The sequence below is a fragment of the Apostichopus japonicus genome, chromosome 20 (genome assembly GCF_037975245.1).
Source record: "Apostichopus japonicus isolate 1M-3 chromosome 20, ASM3797524v1, whole genome shotgun sequence".
In the NCBI taxonomy this organism is placed as follows: Eukaryota; Metazoa; Echinodermata; class Holothuroidea; order Aspidochirotida; family Stichopodidae; genus Apostichopus; species Apostichopus japonicus.
The window spans coordinates 25,900,943-25,925,875 of record NC_092580.1 but is presented as its reverse complement, the minus strand read 5'-3'; the positions used below and the strand labels follow the sequence as shown (position 1 = coordinate 25,925,875).

Here is a 24,933-nt window from a genome sequence, read left to right as displayed (position 1 = left end):
TCTTTCATATATTGATCGGTACCTTCACATTTCGGATGGTCTAAACAACTAAGTGTGTAATAAGTGGGTTATTTCCATAGATGTCGGAACTGTTTATTAGGTTCCCTGCACATTTCGTAGCTGTAAAGATGCCATCATTTTAATTCTCTACAAGTTATACTCTTACCTAAAACATTCTACCACTTCTGCGCGTTTCATGTTGTTGTATTATTTCTCTTCTGCCTTTAATACTATACAACTGCATAATTTAGTCTCTAAGCTTCTCAAATTGGACATTTCAGATGGTTTAATTAATTGGGATCATGCAGTATCTCACTAAGAGAACACGGTATGTTAAACTTAGACCCACTTGTCGTTCAGATCATATTATGTCTAATACAGGGGCCCCACAAGGGACTGTCCTGGTCCCATTATTAATATCTGATTGCAGATCTCTGGAGGAGGGATGTCCTGTCATCAAGTCTGCCGATGATACCGCCATGGCTGGCCTCATCCATGGTAATGATGACAGGGCATACCTGCGCCAGCTTCAGTCATTCGTTGATAACTGTGACTCTATATTTATACATATAATGTCTCCAAGACAAAACAAATGATGATTGAATTTAGACGTAATGATATTTTACCACCGCCCGTTATTATTAAAGGTAATGAAGTAGAACGTGTTTTACCATACAAATATTTTGGAGGGGTGTTGATTAATCAATTGACTTGGGGAGGGGGGGGGGAGGGGGTTATATTGATATACTAGTCAGAAAGTTTAATTCTAGGCTATATTGCCTTCGGAAAATGCCATTATTTAATGTGCGTTGATAAATGTTAGAGATGTTTTATAACTACTCTTTGTGGAGTATGGAGATATTGTCTAATTTTCTGGGGTGGTAATGTCAGTAAATCAGAAAGGGCCCGTATTGATGATATTATTAAGAAAGCTGATATCATTGTTGGGGTTCTCAGTCTGCTGTTGACACTGTCTACCAGTGCCTTCCACTATCCATGCTTGATACAGTGTGGAGTGACTGTAGTCACCCTTTCCATCACCACCTTCAAGACAGCTTAACTAAAAGAGGTATTGGCACCGTATCGGTACCGTAATTTTTCACCCCCAGTGCAATAATACTGCAATTATAACTTGAGTCGTTAATTGTTTAGCCTTTTTAATGGTATGATTACTGTTTTTATCCATTTAACCTATTTAATCCTTTTCAATTCATAATGTTTAAGATGAAGTTTATATATTTTTGTATATTGATAATTGCGAGTACCGTAATTTCCTTTTATTAATGTTTAAGATGAAGTTTATATATTTTTGTATATTGATAATTGCGAGTACCGTAATTTCCTTTTATGGAGGAATAAAGTTTTACTTACTCACTTGCTTGCTTGCTTACTTGCTTACTTGCTTGCTAGCTTGCTTACTTATTTACTTACTTACTTAATTACTTATTTACTTACTTAATTACTTAATTACTTACTAACGTACGGCTCTTACGGCTTTTAAACGAATATGATATCAATCTATTGAATGGTTATGTGTTCATTGATTGCGAAGAATAATGGATTTCACTCTCATTTTGCAGAATGATGTGCAGTTCAACATTGAACACTACAGTGGTTAGATTATGGATAAGAATGAGTACACCCGTCATCCTATTAGAGGTGTCTAGAAGAGTTGATATAAAAACACAAGATGGTGACTGGAAACTGTCATATTCCCCATCAAACATTGTGGATGTAGATTAAAAGCGCTAAACAACAGTGGTCATGCATGGTCGTTGAAACCGATTTTCCTGCATGTATACGGGTTCTGGGAGTATCCTCCCTCAAACATCAAAGGGTACATTTTGATGTATATTTAGACCAGAAATGAAGTTTCTCAGAGTTAACACATGGAACTCCTGTAATATATTGTTATTATAATCATTTCTTCAGTGTTTGTTCAATTCACGTCTGCACTAAGGTACAATTGAATAATAGCGCCGGTATTCAAACTTGATACAAAGAAAGCCGGCTTACGAGGAGGTACACCTCTCCCCGTTGAGAAAAGATGAAGGAAATGGTATAATATATTAAAACTTTTGAAGTTATTAATGTTCATATCAATATATCAATATATATGATATATACGATATACACGATATATACGATATACACGATATATACGACATATCCATCCATCCATCGCACCATCCATCCATCCCAACACCCATCCATCCCACCATTCATCCATCCATCCGTCTATCTATCTATCTATCTATCTATCTATCTATCTATCTATCTATCTATCTATCTATCTATCTATCTATCTATCTATCTATCTATCTATCTATCTATCTATCTATCTATCTATCTATCTATCTATCTATCTATCTATCTATCTATCTATCTATCTATCTATCTATCTATCTATCTATCTATCTATCTATCTATCTATCTATCTATCTATCTATCTATCTATCTATCTATCTATCTATCTATCTATCTATCTATCTATCTATCTATCTATCTATCTATCTATCTATCTATCTATCTATCTATCTATCTATCTATCTATCTATCTATCTATCTATCTATCTATCTATCTATCTATCTATCTATCTATCTATCTATCTATCTATCTATCTATCTATCTATCTATCTATCTATCTATCTATCTATCTATCTATCTATCTATCTATCTATCTATCTATCTATCTATCTATCTATCTATCTATCTATCTATCTATCTATCTATCTATCTATCTATCTATCTATCTATCTATCTATCTATCTATCTATCTATCTATCTATCTATCTATCTATCTATCTATCTATCTATCTATCTATCTATCTATCTATCTATCTATCTATCTATCTATCTATCTATCTATCTATCTATCTATCTATCTATCTATCTATCTATCTATCTATCTATCTATCTATCTATCTATCTATCTATCTATCTATCTATCTATCTATCTATCTATCTATCTATCTATCTATCTATCTATCTATCTATCTATCTATCTATCTATCTATCTATCTATCTATCTATCTATCTATCTATCTATCTATCTATCTATCTATCTATCTATCTATCTATCTATCTATCTATCTATCTATCTATCTATCTATCTATCTATCTATCTATCTATCTATCTATCTATCTATCTATCTATCTATCTATCTATCTATCTATCTATCTATCTATCTATCTATCTATCTATCTATCTATCTATCTATCTATCTATCTATCTATCTATCTATCTATCTATCTATCTATCTATCTATCTATCTATCTATCTATCTATCTATCTATCTATCTATCTACAAATTGATATTGATATCTAATTCCATTAACGAAAGTTTAACTGTTCTATGTCTTTACTAGTTACAAAGTTATACTAATTAGTACAACTTTACACTCTTTATTGTATAACCTCTGTTCCTTTTTCATTATTATGGTATATATTTCATTATGCGCACTGTAATTACCTGTTGTATGTGATGTTTTTGTTTTTAAAGTTCTCACGTTGAAACTAGAAATTAACTGAAATTGTTATTATATCTACATGGGATATGTGTAGCAAGCAATTACATTGGCCCTGTTGATGGTCGGTTGGGCAATCAGGCATTGCTTTCAGGCAATAGGGTACATTGGGTGCCTTCTAACCTACATAATATATTACTAATCAAGTCATAATTTAATACACTTGCATGAAAGGTTTGATCAATGTGCTATTACCGCATGCCAGAGAGTAAATTGTAAAGCTTTGCCTGTAGCCGTGTAAGCCAGGTTGTACTCAAAAGTGGACTACATATTGGCAGAATGATTTAGAAAGAAGGATGAAACGAGGGCCCCATCAATGCGTTATTGGCGTGAAGGGGAGTGGGTGTAACGACCACCTTTGTCCTCGGCACTGATTTCTGCCAGTTTGTCTCTGCCTAGTGGTTTACATATGCACCAAAACCTATTTTTAACGATCAACCACGTAATTCTTCTTGTCCTGTAAGAGACGACCTATAAATTGCAACGGGACACTTTCTAACCCTTGATTGAGGATTTCCTATTTAAACACGCTACAACACTTTTACTTCAGTTGAATGATCCTCTGTGCTACTGATACTGCTAACTGGACACATAAACATTACAATATAGGCTTGGTGATATTCTCCTATGGAAAGATGTTCACTCCGCTAAATGTTGGAAAGAAAAAAGATAGCGTGACACAAAACAAATTATCATCTTGGGTTTTTTCCAATAGAGATACATTATACGAGCAGGTTACCCAAATAATAAAAAAATCTTATTTCGCTTGGGAGATATCAAAGTTTAAGGTTTCTTGATAATTAAGACTGAAAGATTGGAGTAAATCTTCAAGATAATAATGACATCATCCACTTACACGTGTTTCAATGTTTTCATTTTTCTTTTCTTATTAAATAACTCCATTTTTGTGATTGAATACAGTTTTGCAAATGTTGAATCTAAAATATATAAATTCGTCACATGACTTACCGACGGCATTGGTTTTCTATGTTATCACTGTTAATATTCTACTTTGAAAGCAAAGTTAGGTAACTTACTTCCTAGTTACCAAAGGACATACTTCTTGTGAGGCGGCTATTTTGCAATCATAAACATAGACATCAACCCCTTTGTATTCATTAGTTTATACTAGCGATATTGTCACAGTAATACACTATAGAGCAATATAAATCAGAGACAACGGTTATAATGATAGTAAACTTTAAGGATGAATATCCTTAGATTAACGACACTTTCAACGATGCAACGAAACTTCTTGTTCTTGTGATTTTTTCACATATTAAATAGAGATTTACTTTTCCTTTCACTCTCCATTTGGTATTTACAAGACAACCACAACATAATAGCTGTCTACGGGTATAGTTACTATCGTATATAACACTACACATAAATGACTACAGTATACAATTTGCTTAACATTTTGATAAGATATTCTCGTAACAAAATTTTTGCTGATGAAGAAATCCTCACAGTGCAGAACAACTTTGTCATGGGAAATATAGAAGGAAGGATATAGGCCTGCGATAAATGTATGGAAGAATAAAGCAGCGAGTCGCAATACGGTGAAAGGTAAGATAATTGCATATAAAGTTGTGTGTGGTATATGCCTCTACTGTAATACAATCACCACGCACACTTGATTGTTAATGGAATAGTATGGTACACACGAAAATATAATTTGTTTCAACTTCAGTCGAATTCGCACTATAAATTAAGAAATTAGGTTTGCAGACGGAAACAGAGCAATGTATTACATGTATGAGACTAGAATTACTATTATCTATCAGATTAAGGGAGTAATATCTCCTAAAAATAAATATAACACACATCTGTTTGGGTCATAACATAACGGGACAGAGGCCAACGCCCTGTTCTTACAATGATGAGTTATTGCAATTATTTAAGACTGTAGATTATAGGCACATTTTAGATTGATTAAATCTATGAGTTTTGAGAAGAATGGCATTGCTTCCTACATTACCGGACCTTGTTTTTGCTATTTCACGTTAATTCTCGTCACAAGTTTCTTCCAACTTGTTAGATACCTTACACAGAATAACTGCAAGTAATTCCTTCTTTCGCTACGATACATAATTATTATCATTATCGCAAATAACCGGCTCTACTGATTTCTCCAATGCACTGACGCTTATTTCTGTGTAATATATTCCTCCATGTATAGTCACTCACACTGTACAATTTTTGTTTATCGTAGAACACCATGGATACCATTATCAGCCTTGCAGTTTTTCAGATACTCATCGCTCTGTCTGTTGGTAAGTTCACTGCCAATAAGGGTTAGATATACTCGTTAATCTTTATATGGTTAACCAGATGAGGTATAGGGTGTTTCTTAAAAAAAAAAAAATAATAGTACTACTACTAATAATAAATATATTATACCGTGCATTTAGGGATACTCCGGTGACATACGAGGCAAAGCTTATCTTAAAGTGAAGATTTACTTTAAACCCAACTTAACATTTGTTCCCTATTTTGATATATGCATGGTTGATTGAAAATAACCCAGTACTCCATTAGATGCTATGCAGTGTAGCTTTACTCGTCTTGTTGGTTTACCCGTTAAAATGTGATACAGTGCAAATGTTTGCTACCTGGCAATTATTACTTCCTTTTGAATGTCATTAAAAACGTAACTTTGTTAAAGTTATAACATTTTTTCCAATGAAAAGAAAAAAATTACAGCACAAGTATCATGGAATTCATTAGTTACTGTGACGCGTCCCCGAATAAGGTGTAACTGCGAAGTATTTCCTATCTTGCCTCTTTCATTCTTTGTATCTCTATAAACACCAAACAATAGTAAACAGAAATAATAACATAAATATAATTTTCCTTCTGCAGGTAACCATAGTACATATAATATGAACATAGTACGTGGCAATTCCCTTGCACTGTATTGTTCATGCGAGACTGCTAATCCTGACATAAATCCCATCTGGCTGTTTAATGAGAGGGTGATGTTTGCGAATAATATCAAGCCACTGGACCTGGGAGTTACTAATATTCATGGAGAAGTCGTGAATGGCATGTCTGCCAACCTACATATCACTAGGTTCTCATCAGAAAATGTTGGAAACTACACATGTGCATTGGGAGAAGATCCTAAATCTACATACCACCTGCATTTGAAAGGTTAGTCTTTTTCAGAAAGAGAAGAGATTTGAACATGAAAGGACACCCGTTATGTAATGACTGTTCTAATAATACTTATATCTGCTATAAGCATCCCAAATACTTATCTTGGCAATTCCAACTATGTTTCTATTTTTCTCCGTCCTGTGTCTGAAACCGGATTCACCATAGCCCTTGCTGTTACTCTTTTGAAAAACTCAAACAAAATATTTTTAAGTAGTTATTCTCATATTGCAAACCTCTGACTGATATTTTTAATAACTCAATTATCTCTGGTCTTTTGTCTGAACAATTTTAAGACTGTTAAAATTGTAATTATTTTGTTTTAATTGGTGATTAACTACGAATTTCCTATTTCTATTTTACCTCCCCTCTCTAAGACTCTCGAATGTCTAATGCGCACAGGTTTTCAAAGTTGGGTGGGGAGGGAGCAAATTCCCGCGACTTTATGAGATAGGGACTAAACGTTTATGGAATGCAGGACCAAAAGCGAATATATGAGAGGGTTGCCATGGGGTCATTAAACAAAAAGGGGTGGCGTCTGGGGGTTCCTCCTAAGACAAAAATAATATTTTAGACGTCAATTGATGCATTCTGATGGTTAATTCTATTGCATATTAGTCAATATTTGAAGCTTGCTAGATTGTGCAAATAAATAAAATAATAGACATAACAATTTCCTCGACTGATTAAGGTAGTGACCTGAATCTTGATGGGAGGCCAAGTTACCCAAGTTTTTTTGGGGGGGGGGGGGCGGAGGGGGACGGCGGTGGTGTTAATACTCTAGAAGTCAAATCGTGTATTCTGATGGAAATTTACGCTACAATTCTATAAGGTCTATAAGAATTGCTCTGAATGGAAGGTTGTTCTTATAAATATTAATAGATTGAAATCTTCCACAACTGATTTAGGAATGAGCCTGCATCTTTATGGGAGTGCCCGATGCGAATCAAGGATTCTCTGAAGGAGAGGGTGTTGTTCTGCATGGGTTCTTGAAGTTGTCTTATATATGTAGGGGGATTTTGGGATCTTATTGTATTTTATCTATTTATTTTTCCAAGGACTATATTGATTTAAGTCTTATATCTTCTCATTTTTTTTTTCGGTATTGTGTCAGTGTCTGGTCTTGTACATCGAAAAACAAATCTTAAGGACCTATTTATTCTTTAAAGGAGAGCGTTCAGGCATATCACATTTTTCCCACCTAATACAGCCAAGCCTTTTGCACATTCATCTCAGGAGGCATAACAAGAACCCCACTACATTACTTTTAATGAATTATACCGGTTCTACGTATGTGTGTGTGAGAGGGAGGGAGGGGGGGGGGGGCAGGTTGGGTGTCGGGAAGTCGGTGTCTATTATTAGTGTCGGTTTTTTTCTCTTGTTTTTTTTCAATCAGGGAGTATTGTGCCTGTATTACCTCTTTTCCCTTTAATGTATCACTTGTACTTGTCATACTTACACTTTGTTCTCTACAAGACAAGTGATAAAATAATAAATGAATGAATATTATCTTTGGTATGGCAGTATCTGGGCGTAGTCACTGTTCGAAATAATACGGTTGTATGTTAATTCACTTTCACGTCCAAACCAACAGCGTGACTAAAGTTTTACTCTTGAGAAAGGTATCTTAATGTGTCAATGTTTTCTATGTATAGATCCATCAGTCTACATAACGTATCAAGGAAAACTTTGTCCGCATTCAGTAGAAGTGATGGAGTCGTTAGATTATAACTTTGTGTGCTACACTGATCAAGTACCTCCCGGGTATGACTACAAATGGAAAATCAACAACATTGAAATCACAGAAATATTATCAACCACCGAAGCTCGCATAGATACTCACAAAGAAGCTAATTCATCTGTTTTGAATATCAAGATAGTAAGCGAATACAGAAATGTGTCATGTTTCATGGGAGAGATTTCCAATACTGTTATGATCACTGGTAAGAACCCATAATCAATTCGAACTTGCTCTGTATTCATGTATAACCTGTTAACTCATTCTACATACATTTCATGATTGTAAATCAAGTAACATTCTTGAATTGGACATTCAGTTTGGTATAATTTTTCCTTATTATACCTTTGCGCAGTTACACAAAAACAAAGATATGATTGCACAAAAAGGAGTTAAACAAGAAGTCAGAGATTAGATGGCAGTTATCAACTAATTAATTGCACTAAAAATGATCAAATGTACGTGATGCGTAATCAGTGTTTAAAAAACATTGAAGATGCAAGGATGCAAACGAAGTAAAGAAAAGGAAAGTGTATAGAAACAATCCACATGAAAGGTTTGTTAAGAAGATAAACATAACAGACAGGAGTATAGAATCAATGTTAAGTAAAGTGGAGGATGGGCTGGAAGGAACAGGATTTAATGGTAACAGAGATAAAATTTTAAAAGATGAAGTGGAGAGCATGCGTATATGGAGACTGCAATCTGTAAACATGTCAATCACAAAGTAATACTTTATAGTAAACACAAATCAAATCAAATCAAATAAAAACAAAACTCATATCTCATCTCATATCTTGCTGAAATTTATTATACTGTAAAATGATTTGAGAAAATTTATAGTTCAACCACATGTGTATAAAATACTACGCGCAAATTTACTAACAATCCTATGAGAAGCTTCTTCCGTATAGTACAAAGTTTGCGCTTGTGAGAAGATGGACTTCTAAAGTAACATGTATTTGATGAATTCAGTAATGGCTTACGCTTAATAAAGTGATACTCTCAGGAGATATTCATATCACTTTACAACAAACACATCACTTCGTATCTCTTTGAATTTGCAGTAAGAAGAAAATCGAACTCTGCCCGTTATTTTTCGTTATTTGTCTTGGCTTTTCTCATCGTACCGATTACATTGTTCGTTTATAAGAGAAGTAAGTGATGTAATTCTTAACGTGGGAAACATCTAGACGCAAAGAAATATGATTGAAAGACAAGTAAAATAAAGCCAATGTTTGATATACGTTGCTGCTATTTTAGCAATGAAATAAAGAGGACTTTTTTACTTGATATTTGACGGGGGAGTGAACGGCAGCGGGAATGAAAGAAAAGGTCAGTTATATGTATCAGCATATAACTGATGTTATGTTAACGTTTATGGTCGGTTATGCCCTACAAAGGAAAGGGGAACACGTATTTGACACTTTGATAAATTTAAAATATTTATAATTACATAAGAACAACTAAAGGATGAAATGGCAAATACACGTAAGCTATATTATGTTAAAATCGTGTAAATCATATACTGCTGGTTCCAAAACAAATTATTTGTTGACAAAAGCTGTGGCACATTAATATATATCACTGACTTTAAAAAGTACTGGGTTTTTGTTATTAACATATCAATATATCTTTCAAAATAGATTACTGGCAATTACGATGCATGAAAAAGGACACACGGCTGAGGTAAGCCTAAGAAATAAAAAGCATTCATTATATTTTGTGTTTGTATGCAGCACATCTGTGTTAAAGTTGACCTATAGTTTTAAACTCTGTTTATTTAATTAAAAGAAACTTAGCATGGTTTGAATTGAATTCTTTTACACACATCCATTACTTCATCGTGCATGATCCCTCTTGCACAATATCTATCCAAGATGTTGGAACCATTCTGAATATCTTTTGTGTTCCTGAGCTGAACGTAATGATTTACGAATTGTATGAATCCGCGATCTAAATATGTAAATGAACTTATATGTTCTGATGAATCAAACACATATTATGAAATTAAGGGTTCAAACCTTTATACAAATAACATATTTTAATTACGCTTATCCTTCCATACGTAACGTAAACATATAACAGTGGCATTAAAATGTAGTAGTAACTGAATATTATTCTTTCATTAAGAAACCCTTTGCCGACTGTTCATATCACCGATGTAATGGAAGACGATTTTTCCAGTATCTACGGATCTTTACCAGGTAATTAATTAAGCAGTTAATCAATACCAAAATCTTCATTAAAAGAGATTTACTACATTCAACCTCGGGAAGATGATGAGTGCCCACCTAAGCAGTTCGATATATAACCTACCGGCGCCCGGAATTATTAGCTTGAAACGGCTGCTGCGAGATCTGAAAGGAGAATATAGATGATAAATAACTCTATAATTGAATACCAATTTCACTCTACGATAAGACCTTAAGTGCTATACAAAAACTGATATTACGCCGAATTTCCATCGAATTTTGAAATAAAAAATATCGGTTAGCGTGATTTGCCACTGAAATTTGGGAAAGGATAACTTATTTACAATATGGGAGGGGGGGGGGGTAGCAGGAAAACTATGTGGTACCGTATGGTATAAGTACAAATGTTTGTTAGAGTGTTCGTTACAATATTATCAGGTTTTGCGGTTAGGCTCATACAATTGTTTCACCTAAAAATTGTTGAGAAGGTAATGAATACTACATAGGTCCATACATACTCCTTGGTAAAGAATGTACAGGTTAAACAAACTAAAAAGTGCATTAAGAAACACCAGATAAGGTGCTTAAAACTATTATTTTCACTTGAAACTTCGTTACTATGTTTCCAGAGATCTCTCCTTTAATAACCATGAACGAAATTGTACATACGTCTGGTGATCAATCTCGATCCGCTGTCAGAAGACTGCTTCTTGTCAAGTTTTGCGGAACTACACATGGACGACATGACAGCACAGTTGTTAATTTTGGGCGAGGGTAGCGAGGTCCATTGGTGTGCAGCAACATTACTCTTATTGGGAATCAAGAAAGGAGAATTAAGATGGTTAAACTGCATAACGCATAACCCTATATAGTGAAAAGTGCAATCATAAATTGGATATGTGGTACAACTATCCTCCAAAATCGACACAACAGTGGTCAAATCGGGTGTAAATTAGAAGTTTGTGACTCTTAGCGTTAAACTATGTCTATCTTATCATTTCAGCAGCAGCTACTGCAATAAGTAATTAATTAACTTTCATTTCATTAACTTTCAATGAGAAAAAGCACGTTCATATCAGATAGGTTTTAATATATAACTTTTTCATGTGAAGTGCGAATATTCTTTTTATGGCGTACATGCCACAATGAATTCGCCTTTCGCTTTTGGTCTACTTAGAATATGATGACGTGGAAAACGCTTATGAAGTAGAGAATTCCATGGCGATACCTAGAGAAGGTATCAAACTCCTAAATAAGTTGAGCAGGTCAACTGTTATTTTGAGATGGGAAGGAATTCTTAGCTTAGGCCGCACAAAATCAAGAGACGTTGTTATTTCTTATGTTGAAGGTAAGTTTCTCAATTTTTTCTTATTTTTTTCAGGTGTTCACAGAGGGCCATGCTTTATAAACTAGGATAGATCACAGCGACAGGAAATTAAAAGGGGTTTCGTTTCATGGAAATACCGTTTTTCTAATGAGGCATAAATACCCTTAAAAAGACTGGCCTTACTCTGTCTTACGTACGAATTTAGTACAAGACAAGTTTGAGAGAAGACCGAACCAAAGACAATCTCAGTTTTAATATGTCAGGGAAATATGTACTTGATTTCAAACTCAGTTTTGAGTTCGAGCACCTAAAGTACCTACTATACCCCTGGTTTTCACTCAGTCGATAGACCATGTATATTTCATCAACATTTACCTTCAGACAATTTGATTAACTAACACTACTTCCTTGCTTTGTTTTTATTTCGTATTACCTAGCAAACGCTTCCAAAGAGGTGAAGCAGCTATGGCAGAGCTGCCTCCACATGCACATTTCCTTTCCTGAACATGAGAACATATTAAAGACGATTGGGTACTGCAAACACGAAGGTTAGAAATGACTACGAATTGCCTTTTTTGTCAACGACAAGTCAGTTTATAGATTTTCTGCATGCATCTTTATTATTGTCTAAACCATTATGTTACGTAAATGTAACAAGCTTTAAATGATGTTCGTCAAGGAATTTAGAACTGTTAACATTTTTGCATAGAACTTTTAGGTTTCAATTTTACGATAATAATTATTGTGGTGATGATATTGTGGTGTTGATGGTGACGATGACGAAAGAGCTGATGACGACGACGACGACCCGGACAACTGTTATGATTCACATTTGATGACAATGATTTGCTCGCCGATTGACAATGTACCATTAGACAATATTTCATTCACTAAACTAGATAAACATAATTTCTTAACTTTGTTTTTGGTGCAGGTGTAGTTTACTTGATACAAGACCATTTTGCGCTGACAACATTAGATGCCTGCCTCATTAATAACTACAGCAACACCAGTATATACTCTGCAATAGGAAATGAAAACAACGGTCCAGATTATGCTGCGGATATCATCAGGGCAATGTCGCACCTTGCAACGATGGGCGTAAGCATATAGAAAAAGTGTATATCTTGGATAAAATATGAGAACATTGACTGTTATTCTAGACAAGTCGAGTAAATCAGCAACATTGATATATTAAATAATTTGATCTAAATATGTAAACTTGCACATAGGCAAATTGCACATGAAGGGATTCTGAAGACATCCTGGTTAAATCGGAGAACACAAGGCACTTTGATGTGTTGTTGGCATATATGTTATCACGCAAAGAAGAGGGGAAAATAACTTCTCATCAATGGCAAACATTATCAAATGGGCTTTGGACGATCGTGTTTGTGTTTGCTTAGACTCTTGAGTGATCATTTTAACGTTCGAAACCTAGTTACAATGTCTTGTTATACAAGTAATCAAGCCATCTCAATTTCATCGCTAGTTTGTAAATTGTTGATCGAATTAAGACAGAAAGCAGTTGGGGAATATTCCCCATGTTTATCAGTCAATTATCACTTATCAAAATGCATTTTATTTTTTTTCGTGTTAACAGTGCTCCCACCCTGGCTTACAAGCCAAACGGATACTGGTTGACAGCAGTGGACGTTGTAAACTGTACGACTTCTGCTCGACAAAGGACGCGAGAAAATTCCTACATTTTTATGTTCGGGAGGTACTTATAAAAATAATTTCATTCTGATTGTTGTTGTTGTTGTTGTTGTAATTTATGAGATTCAACATACACAGCAATGATATGGATCTGTGAAGTTTAACCAATTCGTTGTTACTACACAGAGCATGGACTCGGAATGGACTTTGGCGCCAGAGAGCATATTGTTTGGGGACTACCGACCAGCTAGTGACATTTGGGCAATTGGTATAGTGCTATGGGAAGTATTCTTTGGCGGTAAATATACTTATTATCCTTCACCCAAAATATATATACATATTGAAAACATTATTGTAAGAATGAAATACATTTAAACATGTAGCATGTGTATATTGATATGATAAGTGAAAGATATACATTTTTTTTATATGTCGTATACCTTAAACTTCATTGTGCAATACTGTTGATACAATTATGACATTCATGTTTACTGGTACTATCTTGGTTCCCTTTAAACACCACTCTATGCGTGGTACCAAATTCTTGCTATGTAGATAAAAGGACTAAGTTCTATGGAGGGTTGGAACAAACTTAAATCTTCTCCAAGTCAAACAAACCGACATGAACATGGAATGTTGGAAAGTGCAAATTGGAATAATATTGGCTGTCACTGTTTAGAAAAAAGATCATGGCTAGAAACGACATTGCAACACGAATAGCAAGAGGATAAACAAACTGCACTTCTACGAGCAACTTAATACGAATGTAGCAAGTTACCCATCTGGAGAGTTTTGTATTTTTGTAAGGTAAGGTACACGCCAAATTTCATAAAATTATTATAACAGTATACTTCAATTGAGTTTTTGTGCAGTTTCCATTTAGTTGATTTTTTACTGATATCTCTCTGTTTGGAATTTAATACATATGCTACCTTCAAATATTACTCCACATATGCAGAGACCGAATCCTTACATAGAATTATCTCACTAGATGACAAACAGATGCAAAAGGAAATTAGTCGAACTTGTGAGGTTTTTGATATCTCAAAAGAAAAGTAAGTAATAATTCGCTTCTCAAACGCTTTCTCAAATTATATGAATTATGAATGAATCTCGCTTACTCAGAGACAATGTCGTGTAAATTTTAGTACACAAATTAACCAATAGCTTATATAAAGAAGTCCTGCGAGATTTTCAATGATACTGAATTCCAATGAAACACAAACAAACGCCCTGGTTTGCAATGATTATAACATTGAGTTTATTGTGAGAACAAATTCAAAAATATACATTTTGGATTCTACTGTAGGTGTACACTTTTGGAGATGTGTCTTAGGAAGCGGTTTGAAGATCGACCATCCGTTGACGCTATCAGAGATATCATTGAGAAAAAGAACAGAACTTCTACAGTGGTAGGTTTTTTTTTCGGTAGTTTTCTAGTATTTGGAAGTACTCTGTTGCAAAAACTACAATGAGGATTTATTACTGCTTGTGTCCTTATTTTGTAAGCAGTACTGATAGTGAAAAGAAACAAAGTATATTCGGGTTGGACTTAATTGCATACCGCCACCAAGAGGAGAAATGAAAATCCTAGAGGAAAAACAAGAAGAAAGGAACAGCTAAAGAAAGGGGGGGGGGGGGGGGGAATGCCTATTTCCAAAGAAGTAAATCATCTACTTTATGTATGTAGTTTTGAGTTTTTTTTCGAAAACATAAAGAGTTTGGAAAATCACAAACAGTTAAATAACAGGGGCAAATTTTGTTTTGAAATGATCTCATCTTTAGTTGCTGGCAACTTGTTCCACCAATGTACATCATCAATCATGCCACACATCTTTGAATTTTAACTTAGTATTTTAGAAACATTTTACTCTTTTGCAGTATATGATGGCATGTTTTGGTCTTCCCCAGTGTTGCGATGCTACACCCTGTAATAAATACAATACCAAGATATACCTCATGGTTACCCTGAAGTGACATAATCCTCTTTAATTACCAAAAAAATATGCGGTTTATATTTCTCAAGATTATTAGAGAGAAGCAGTATTGCGTCATAATCTTTTTGAACACGGTACAATAAATGAGAGGAACCTGGTTTGATAACACATTATATAGTAAATTGATTACGACATCGTTAGTTAAAAAAATCAAGAACAGACTAAAATCGTTTTGATTTTATTCCCCCAAATCTATCATATCTTTCTTTGTTTACGTCATGTTATGTTTAAATAGGACATATAGCCATAGTGGTTATGGTTTTATCAAAGGTAACGGTTAAAGTAATCGTTAAGGACATGCATTAACATAAACATATAACAGTCTGTGCCTGTTTGTGTTTGATGATATTGTTTTAGCTCTTGATCATCTTTCTGTCTTTATAGTATTCATTTAACCCCAAGAGGTTCAGCTCCAACTACCACTCAGTGAATACTTTGAGGGTTACAAATGAAGAAGTAGGTCCGGAGGCGTTTTACGAACTTGAATCGATTAATATTGGTAACTTCTAGGCTTCCAGAAATCCTGATGACCCAAGTCAGTCAATGTGTTAGAATAATGAAGAACAGTCGGTATTAAAGAAAGCAGAATATCAAGAAGAATTATTTATATGATCTTGGTACTCTATAAATGTAATTAACTGATTGTAATTGATTAATTGAAGCATTATGTGTTAAATCAAATTGTAAGTAATAGCTTAAGGTCTCGTTCTGTTCACCATTAATTTAATTTCACAAACCATTGTTTTTACTTATTTACACAAAATCCTCATTGTTTTCGGATTAACATTTTGACAGGACACCTTCGAAACGGGGTTAGATCATTGACAGTAAAATATGACAAAATATTTGGAAGTAAATCGAGTCCTTTCAGCCTACATGTATTTTTAACTGCAATAAAATTTCATTTGTAAAAGTGCAGATTTATCATAATCGTACATATAATAATACAAAATAGTATGTCGATGTTTTCCTACTTCGGTGCAAACTTAATATTATGTTAGTAAACGACTGTCAGAGTAGAATGGGGATACACAAATTGAGAGAGACAGTATTTTGAAGCATTGATATTCCTTTATCGGTAAAACCTGACTGACGCTCTCGATTCGTCTGATGCCTACTTTCTTTTCTTAAGAAGGGAACATACAATGCTTTTTTTCGGCGTTCTCTTCACGATGTAATACAGCCGGACGTTTTCTTAATGACATATTTCAAAAGGAACATTCTTCTCACGGCATTTTCATAAACTGTTATCTGTGTTCAAACGTTGACAATGAATTGATTTACTGTTCTGTTTAAAGTTTGACTTAAGGGTCGATGTCGTACGAATTAAGTGGTTGGCTAAGGAAAAGTCTTAGCTAATTTAGTTCAAGTTTGACTTAGTAAGGACAGTTAAATTTTTTAGGAAATACGTTTTATTATAAGAAAGTCGTTAAAAAAGTATCCTCCATGTCATGAGCTAGTGCCAATGAACATCTTATTAATAATTGGTTTTATTTTTATATCCTCTCGCCATTTTGACAAAATCTTAACAAAATATTTAAATATAGATTAATACCGTCAGATTTTATACAATGTGAGATATTGAAACTAATTTTCGAGTTATGACTTCTTTATGCAATAATGTAGTTTATTTAGTACAAATGATATCAATGTGTTCTCAATAAATCCACCAGCAAAAGTAGTAAACAACAAACGAACAACAGAGAGAAAAAACGAAATAATGCAAATAACTCTTAAATGTGTCGATGCTATCATGATATCCCTAATTAACCTGCAAATTATGCGCTCAAGTAGACTGAACCACTAGCAATATTAATAAGTGTAACATATTGAATATACAATAGTCTGCCACCTGACTTGGTATGTTTTTATTCAAATTTTCGGAACAGACAATTCTTCATTTAATATGAGAAGGTTACAATGTTCTTATTGCAACAAAGATTTTTCACAATGGTTAATGTCTAGGATCTGTGGAAGAAGACAAGTATTGTTTGCAGAAGAAAATATGACTACGCATATATCTGTTAATTCTACTTTTTATTAATTTGAGAATGAAAGTCATTGCGATATAATTTAAAAAATTCCTATTTTTCTTGTCTTCATTAATTTGGTAGTCTTTGAAAAAAAGTACAACAGCTTCAAGATAATTATTTGCAAATGAATAACCATAGGTTTTATTAAAAATAAAGGTTTTAAAGATAAGACATTTTTATATGTTCAAGACTTGTATATCTCATCTGCCAAACTTTTGTAAAGAAACTGATATTAGGAAGTACATTAAAGAATAAAAAGTAAATGAAGTACATGAAATCAAACGTATCTCTACAAAGGCTCGTCCATAGCAGGAATTTATTTCATCATGCTATCATTTGATATTAAATTATAATTTGACGACTTCGTCATGGTTTCGGATGGAAATAAATATTTATGACATGACACCTACTAAACCAATTTTTACAGCTTAATGTAGACATCTCTTCTTGATTTCTTTATTCTGTAAAAATAAAGGTAGCAATTTCACAACCAGCAAACATTATTGACCTAAATTTTCCAAACAGCTAAGAATGATCTTCGTCCAGTTTGTATATATTACGTGTTCAATATTTCTTCGCACACCGAGATGAAAAGTACTTCAAGTCTGAATATGACACCATCGAACCACTTTTGCTTCAGTTCTTTATGTTTTTCTTTATTTACTACAATGTAATAGTCTGAAATGTACATGGATTTCTCAAATGCCGTGTCTACAGTTAAGAACCTCTAAAAATGACACAATGACGACAGTGGTATCAGTGTTTATAATAATAACATATTACCTCGACTTTTAAATTAGGATACCACCAAAATGGAACATAAGTTTCCTAAGCTGCTGTGGGGGAGTTACTCATCACAACGATTTTTTTGCCATTAAAGCCAACAAGGACGGTCTTTACTGCCCGTCCAGATAATACGCATGTAAAGTGTTGCAACGAAAAAGTGGTACGGTTATAACTTAAAGTATAAATAGATGTGTTAGATGAGAGGATTTCAGCGTGTTGTAAATTTGTTGTCATCATAGCAATCAATGGATATTGAACCTTTTCGTTAAATGGCCATCCATGCCAATTGTATTTGCGGCAGCATTTTCCGCTAAACGCATTACTTCAAGAAGCTTCCATTGCGCCTTCCTGTTCTGATAGTCAAGTCCTCTGTAATATAACTGAAATATCATATGGTAAGTTCTTCCGGTATACCAATATTTCAATGACAAATCAGCAAAAAGCACCAGAGCATTTATAACAAAAAAAAAACGTTTTCGGACAAGTTTTATAATTCTGTGACATAATATTTGGGTCAGTATTTCCAAGAAAATAAAAATATCTCACAGACAAAATTGAAGATCACACACTATCCGGTTTAAGCCCTCGGAGATGTATAACAATGACAAATTCATCTGTCTTTAGTTAATCATAGTTTGTATTTGAGCAATTTCTTAATTGCAGTTAATTTGAAATATTTGACTATTCTTAACTTTCTCAAGTACTCTTTACGACGGTTGTGTTCATTGAGCACGCATTTCATCATCATGTATAGTGGTTCACAAGGGTTATTCAGCAATGAAAAAATCTTCCAATGCTGGTATTCATTACAAACACATTCAAGTTGATTGTCCCAAGATTGGCTGGTTAAAGTATCAACAATGGAAGAAACTTACCAATAACAGACACTTTCATTTCGTATATTGATGAAAAACCTCCAGAAAAAATCTTCCAATGCTGGTATTCATTACAAACACATTCAAGTTGATTGTCACAAGATTGGCTGGTTAAAGTATCAACAATGGAAGAAACTTACCAATAACAGACACTTTCATTTCGTATATTGATGAAAAACCTCCAGAGTGGATCACCGAAAGTATGTAAGTACATTCATGTTTAGCTTGTACATATTTTATACCCATCTCAATCATACTCGATATCGAACTCGCCCGATTCATATCCTATGTCATCAATACACAGGAAGGCCAATGTGGCGTTATTAAAGTACCATTCGTACAGTGTGAAAGGTTAACTCAAAACCTCATGAGACTTAATAGGATATTTGACAAAAGAATAGTTACTGAAAATTACAGTCTTTGTCTAGGGGTAACTTGTTAGTGTTATCAGTGCTTTGGCAGTGCCTTTAGACAAAATTTCTCGAACACTTTTTGATGTAGGAGCATGTTCGTCAAGCTATGGAACATATATAATTTCACATTCATTCATACTTAGTAAAGATTCCTAAATCCTATTGGTCCATTCAGGTCAGCTGACCGTGGTTAATCCTGTGAGTAACGCACGGTAAAATTACGGGGCATAACTATTATAAATCTTTGCTTATATGTAATATGTATGTTTGTTTTATGATTTTTCCCCCACACAAATGGTAGTGTATGAATGAACGGGGTTAATCAACGGTCTAGCGTGCGTTACTCACATGATTGATGCACTCCGGGTGTTAATGCTATCGCTGGATGGACTCGGGCTCCGCCCTCGTGCATCGCTTGCATTATCCCCCGATCGTGCATTAATCCTGTGAGTAACGCACGCTAGACCGTTGATTAACCCCTTAATTATTTATGTTTACTAAGAATTACACTGAGATAGGATCAATAAAAACTTCGCACTTTCTGACTGTTTATGCATTCATAAAAACAAATTCCTCCCCTATGGCTTGATGTGTCTTGGTGAATCTCACTGCTCATGGACAGTGACCAGGTGAATAAGTAAGAGCGAAGTAATTATTAACAAGACGAGCCAAAACCTGAATTAAATGGAAGAATCTGACCAGGGAAAGATGAGAATTGAGTTTTAAGTATGTAGCTAGCCTGCTGTACTGTAATTGTTAATTGTTTCTATTTATTGAACACGCTGATGTCTGCAGTTTATGGAAAATTATGCTTCACAATAATTATGGAAATGTTAGTTAGTATATAAGAAAAATGATCTCATGTCATGCCTAGTCTGTTCTTGCCTCCATCATTAAGGCTTTGGTGGCCCTTTGAGACTTCCCAATGATAACATGTACCATAGGCCTATGTCTAGTGTGAAGGAAGGACAACTTGCAACTGTATACTCCCACAATCGCTTCCTACTTCATTTTCAGTCTACTAATCAAGTGACACCCACAAATCCAGTGACACCCACTGATCCAATGACACTCAAAAATCCAGAAACACTTACACATCCAGTGACACCCTCAAAAGATAAAATTCAATGTCATCCAGATTAGAAGATTCATGCTGGATGATAGCACAGACCTTTGTATGTTTGATGAGATGCATTTCACATGTACATTTAAATGCTTGCACTGTACATTATGAACTGGTCATGTAGCAAGACCTCAATGTAGAGACAGAGATTCTTTTTGATCTCATCTCATTGATTGCATATTTTGGGGCAAGGATTCACTGTGTTCATTTTTTTTGTGAAGTAACAGATTTGGGGAATCATAATGTAACATTGCTAATTGGCTGGTACTACACTGATCACCACTTAACATTCACTCAATAATCAACATGATTTGACATGGCCTCCGCATAATAACCAATTCACTATCCTTGGTGTCATTGTAATCCTCTGCAATAAGCATGCCCTTTTTTTGTAGGGGTTGGAATGGACTGCAGCGTCACACCTCTCAAGCCTGAAGGATTGAATCTCGTCCAAACCACTAATTTTTTTCTATCCTCTGGTGGATGATCCTTACAGGAGAACAACAAAATGGTATATGACATAGATCTGAAAACTTTTGTATTCATTTGTATCTTTGGAGACAAATGAAAATGTATATATTTGTTTATATATATATATATATATTTTTTTTTGTCTTAGCTGATGTGTTCACAGGAAAGTTAACCTAAAGAAATATACAGTATTTGTCAATCAAACTGACCTTCAAAGGGTAGTTCAGAGTACTTCAATGTTTTCTGTAATAACCCGTGATATACACAATATAAACACAACACCACAGTGTTTGCTTATCTAATTTACAGAGTTGAGGTATAGCTCTACACCCTCAACATATATGTCACAGATGCACTTTGCCTGGACCATACAAAATGGTGTGGAGTTCTCTTTCGCTGTGCCATGTTTTCAGTAATGGCTTCCCACCCATTACTGTGTATAATATTTCAACCCACTCACCTGCATGTAGTATACTTCAGACTAGTAGTATACATTTGACAGCATTAGGGACCATTGCCAAATCTCCAGTCGTTCCGAAGTGGTGTGCTCACAAGCCGGTCGTTCATATCCTCATGTATTTCACACTTGGGTGATCAGCACAGCTCTGAGTAAATCAGGAGGCTGGCATATGACACCACAGTAGTGAACAGGGGTCATCCTTAGTGATCACAAAGATTGAAATTTCGTCCAGAATAGAGATTAAGTTTCACAAATAGTGCAAGTAGAAATAGCATCCCTTGGTATGGGAACGAGTACAAGTCTCTAGGCACATAAAAGTTTGAGTTCATGGACATACCTATGAGCATGTTAGACCCAACACTACTGTTGAATATGTGTCCAGAGAACGAGTACAAATCCACAGGGGAGAGTACGAATACAGGTAAATATGCTAGTGTGGACTAACTACAAGTCTGGTTAAAGTTATTCCATTATACAATTTATACTACCGCAAACAATAAAGGAGTATGATAGAAGTCTGCTCGGGTGTAATGAGCTTAAATATCAATGCTATGAGCCTGTAAATATTCAGTGCGAGTGCAAGACTCATTGATCTTTTCTTGTGGTTTATTCTTGATCTGTAAAGAAGCCCATTTTTATTATAAAGAGAGAACGAAAGCACTTAAAGCTGCATCTATCCTGATAACGTTGAGGTGACAAATAGCTCTTTCAGTCTTACAAAGGCTTTGCACTTGCACAAAACATGTGCATGTTTAGCAAATTGGCATTTGCATCATGACATCTTAGTGGAATAGTGGGTATTTGGTCCGACCGAGGTTTGCAGTAAAGAAGCAAAGCGAATATTTGACAATACAACCATATTCTTACTGTTTTCATTTTATGGGTATTGGCTTTATTTTCAAGTATAAGTTTCTCTCAATGTCTCAGATGATTATATGCATCGGATTAGTGCTGTTGTTTAATGTTTTTGGGAATATCTACAATAAGTAAATGGGATTTTTGACACTTTCCTTTTAAAGGTCATGATCATGATTTACCTCAATTATAGGAACATACAGCAATACATGAAATATTAAACTTGTATACTTATTTGTTTCAACCACCATCACTATTTTATTGTTGTATACCATCGTGTGATGGATCAATTTGTCAAACATGTGGGCATGTTCTGATGGTCAATTAATGATGCATTATATCTTTTCTTTTCTCTTTGGGAAAGATTGCCGCTGCCAATGTTCTGCGTGTTGGAGTCACAGTATGTGATAACATGCTTTTCATGACTGTTTGGCCACCAGTGATACTAGTTCCAGTTTCTCTTGCAGCATCCTTAGAGAGAAAACATGATGGGTTTCACAAATGAAATAAAATTACTTTCTTTTAGCTGCTAATGACCCGAGCAAGTAAAGTGTTTCAATATCTGGAAAATGTCATTTCTAGTATCTGAGCAAACATTTTTTTGCTTATATTATTTTAGTTCTCCACTCAGATAGTGTTATAGTTGTCCCTGGAAAATGCCGTGAAAAGGCAACCCCCCCCCCCCCGCTTCCCACACACACCTACTTTTGTGTAATACTTCCATATTAGTCTCTGCATGCAATTCTGAGTTTAATGTTTATGTTGCAAAATGGGTAGTAGTTTATGCAGATTCAATGTTTATAATTCTAAATGCACTCTGACCAGGTAGGTTAATGGAGAAAAGCTGTCGCAATCGAAAGAAATTTATTTCTGTTGCCATATGGCACTAGCGAACGATGTACCGTAAACCGCCCATGTCAGCATGTTTGCAGTAATGATTGGAATTATTGCCTGAGAAAGTTGTACTTGCATGTAGTGTGAATGGTTTTAAGAATGCTTTGGACAAGCACTTTAAGCATTGTAATCGGGTCAGATTTTTTGTGTCTTCAGTTGTTTCTCTTTCCTAAAGGGTCCTTGATTGGGACTTGATTGTTCTTCCGGATCCCTTTTCCCCTACTGAACTGAACTAAATTTGCAATTGTTGAGTTTACAATATACATATATATATATATATCTATATACATATACATCGACACAGTGATGGATTATATGACAGTAAGACTCTCACCGCGACCGCTACTATAACATGTAGCAATAGTTACTTTATCTCTGGTTACGTAATCTCACTGGTCGTGACTTGAGTGAACCAAAACAAGGATATATATATAATTCATAAATTCTTCCCTCGCTGCCCTACAAAAAAGCAAGGAATATCGCAAGGGACACACCCTACACAAGATCATTACAGAGACTTGATACGCTCTTCTCTGTGTTCGTTTTTTTTTCTTATAGTTTTCCAGGTTAAAATGTAAGTTGTTCTGCTTTCCCTCATATATGTTCAGACAATTTGGCGTCTTTTTTTATTTCTCTGGTTTGTTTTGATGGTAGTATCTTGTTTTGAAGGGGCCCCTGAATGACCTATATGTATACGAGGTTGGTTTGTTGTCTACAGTTACCGTTGCTTTGTATACAATGTTACTGGCAAAGCAATTCCTGTGTAGAGTGCATGGTTCGTGGGCTACACTCTCGGTTAGAGGGCCCGGAATAGAAAAAGGGGCCTTGATAATAAAGGGGAAAATGAATAGTCAATATTGCGTCATACAACTGTTGCGGTGATTAAGGAAAACATTTAATGCTGATGTTAATAAACAACAGAGCCCTCAAGAGTATACTCGATTTTCTGCAATATTCAATGTAGGTGAGGTGGTAAAAGTAGTATCACCAATATGGCACTTTTAAGTTTGTTATCAACAAACAAACGGCTTTAATAACATCCCGCAGTCACGTAAAGAGTACGGCCTCGTTTGATGCGCGTATAGGCAGAGGCGGGCGAGGAGAATAGGGGGGGGGTTGGCGAGGGGGGAGGGGGGAGGGGGACAGAGACTTTGAAGACGATTCACTACGATTTGGAAACTTTTGAATATATGAGAACTGGTAATGCTGCTGACTTGTAATAACATATATCCACCATATATTGACCTCCCGTATAATCGTTGACTTACATATATATATATTTATATATAGATCCACTAGGGTCCACTTAATTTATAATTAATTTAATACTGGTCCTCTACTCTAATACTGGCGAAGTTAGTCTAAGAAAATAATTATGATTTCAAACCTTATCTTTCCTCTCTTCTCCTCTAATTATTA

At 34.8% G+C, this 24,933-nt stretch overlaps 1 protein-coding gene across 10 annotated transcripts in view; it reads left to right on the top strand.

The window, feature by feature from the left end:
• Positions 1-24,933, top strand: part of LOC139961266 (fibroblast growth factor receptor 2-like) — an 80,206-nt gene that overhangs the window by 18,563 nt on the left and 36,710 nt on the right. For 5 of the 10 annotated variants that reach the window (XM_071960353.1, XM_071960352.1, XM_071960354.1 and 2 more), the window contains 13 exons: positions 6,395-6,685; positions 8,344-8,631; positions 9,494-9,583; positions 10,073-10,115; positions 10,560-10,633; positions 11,799-11,969; positions 12,386-12,496; positions 12,883-13,049; positions 13,552-13,671; positions 13,794-13,905; positions 14,566-14,662; positions 14,917-15,019; positions 15,989-18,142. In XM_071960353.1, coding sequence (XP_071816454.1) covers positions 6,395-6,685; positions 8,344-8,631; positions 9,494-9,583; positions 10,073-10,115; positions 10,560-10,633; positions 11,799-11,969; positions 12,386-12,496; positions 12,883-13,049; positions 13,552-13,671; positions 13,794-13,905; positions 14,566-14,662; positions 14,917-15,019; positions 15,989-16,114 — 1,793 coding nt within the window. In that variant the 3' untranslated portion in view covers positions 16,115-18,142. Of the gene's footprint in view, positions 1-1,580; positions 2,368-6,394; positions 6,686-8,343; positions 8,632-9,493; positions 9,584-10,072; positions 10,116-10,559; positions 10,634-11,798; positions 11,970-12,385; positions 12,497-12,882; positions 13,050-13,551; positions 13,672-13,793; positions 13,906-14,565; positions 14,663-14,916; positions 15,020-15,988; positions 18,143-24,933 lie in introns of those variants that run through there. The other 5 variants (XM_071960358.1, XM_071960356.1, XM_071960359.1 and 2 more) reach the window with 4 other exon arrangements.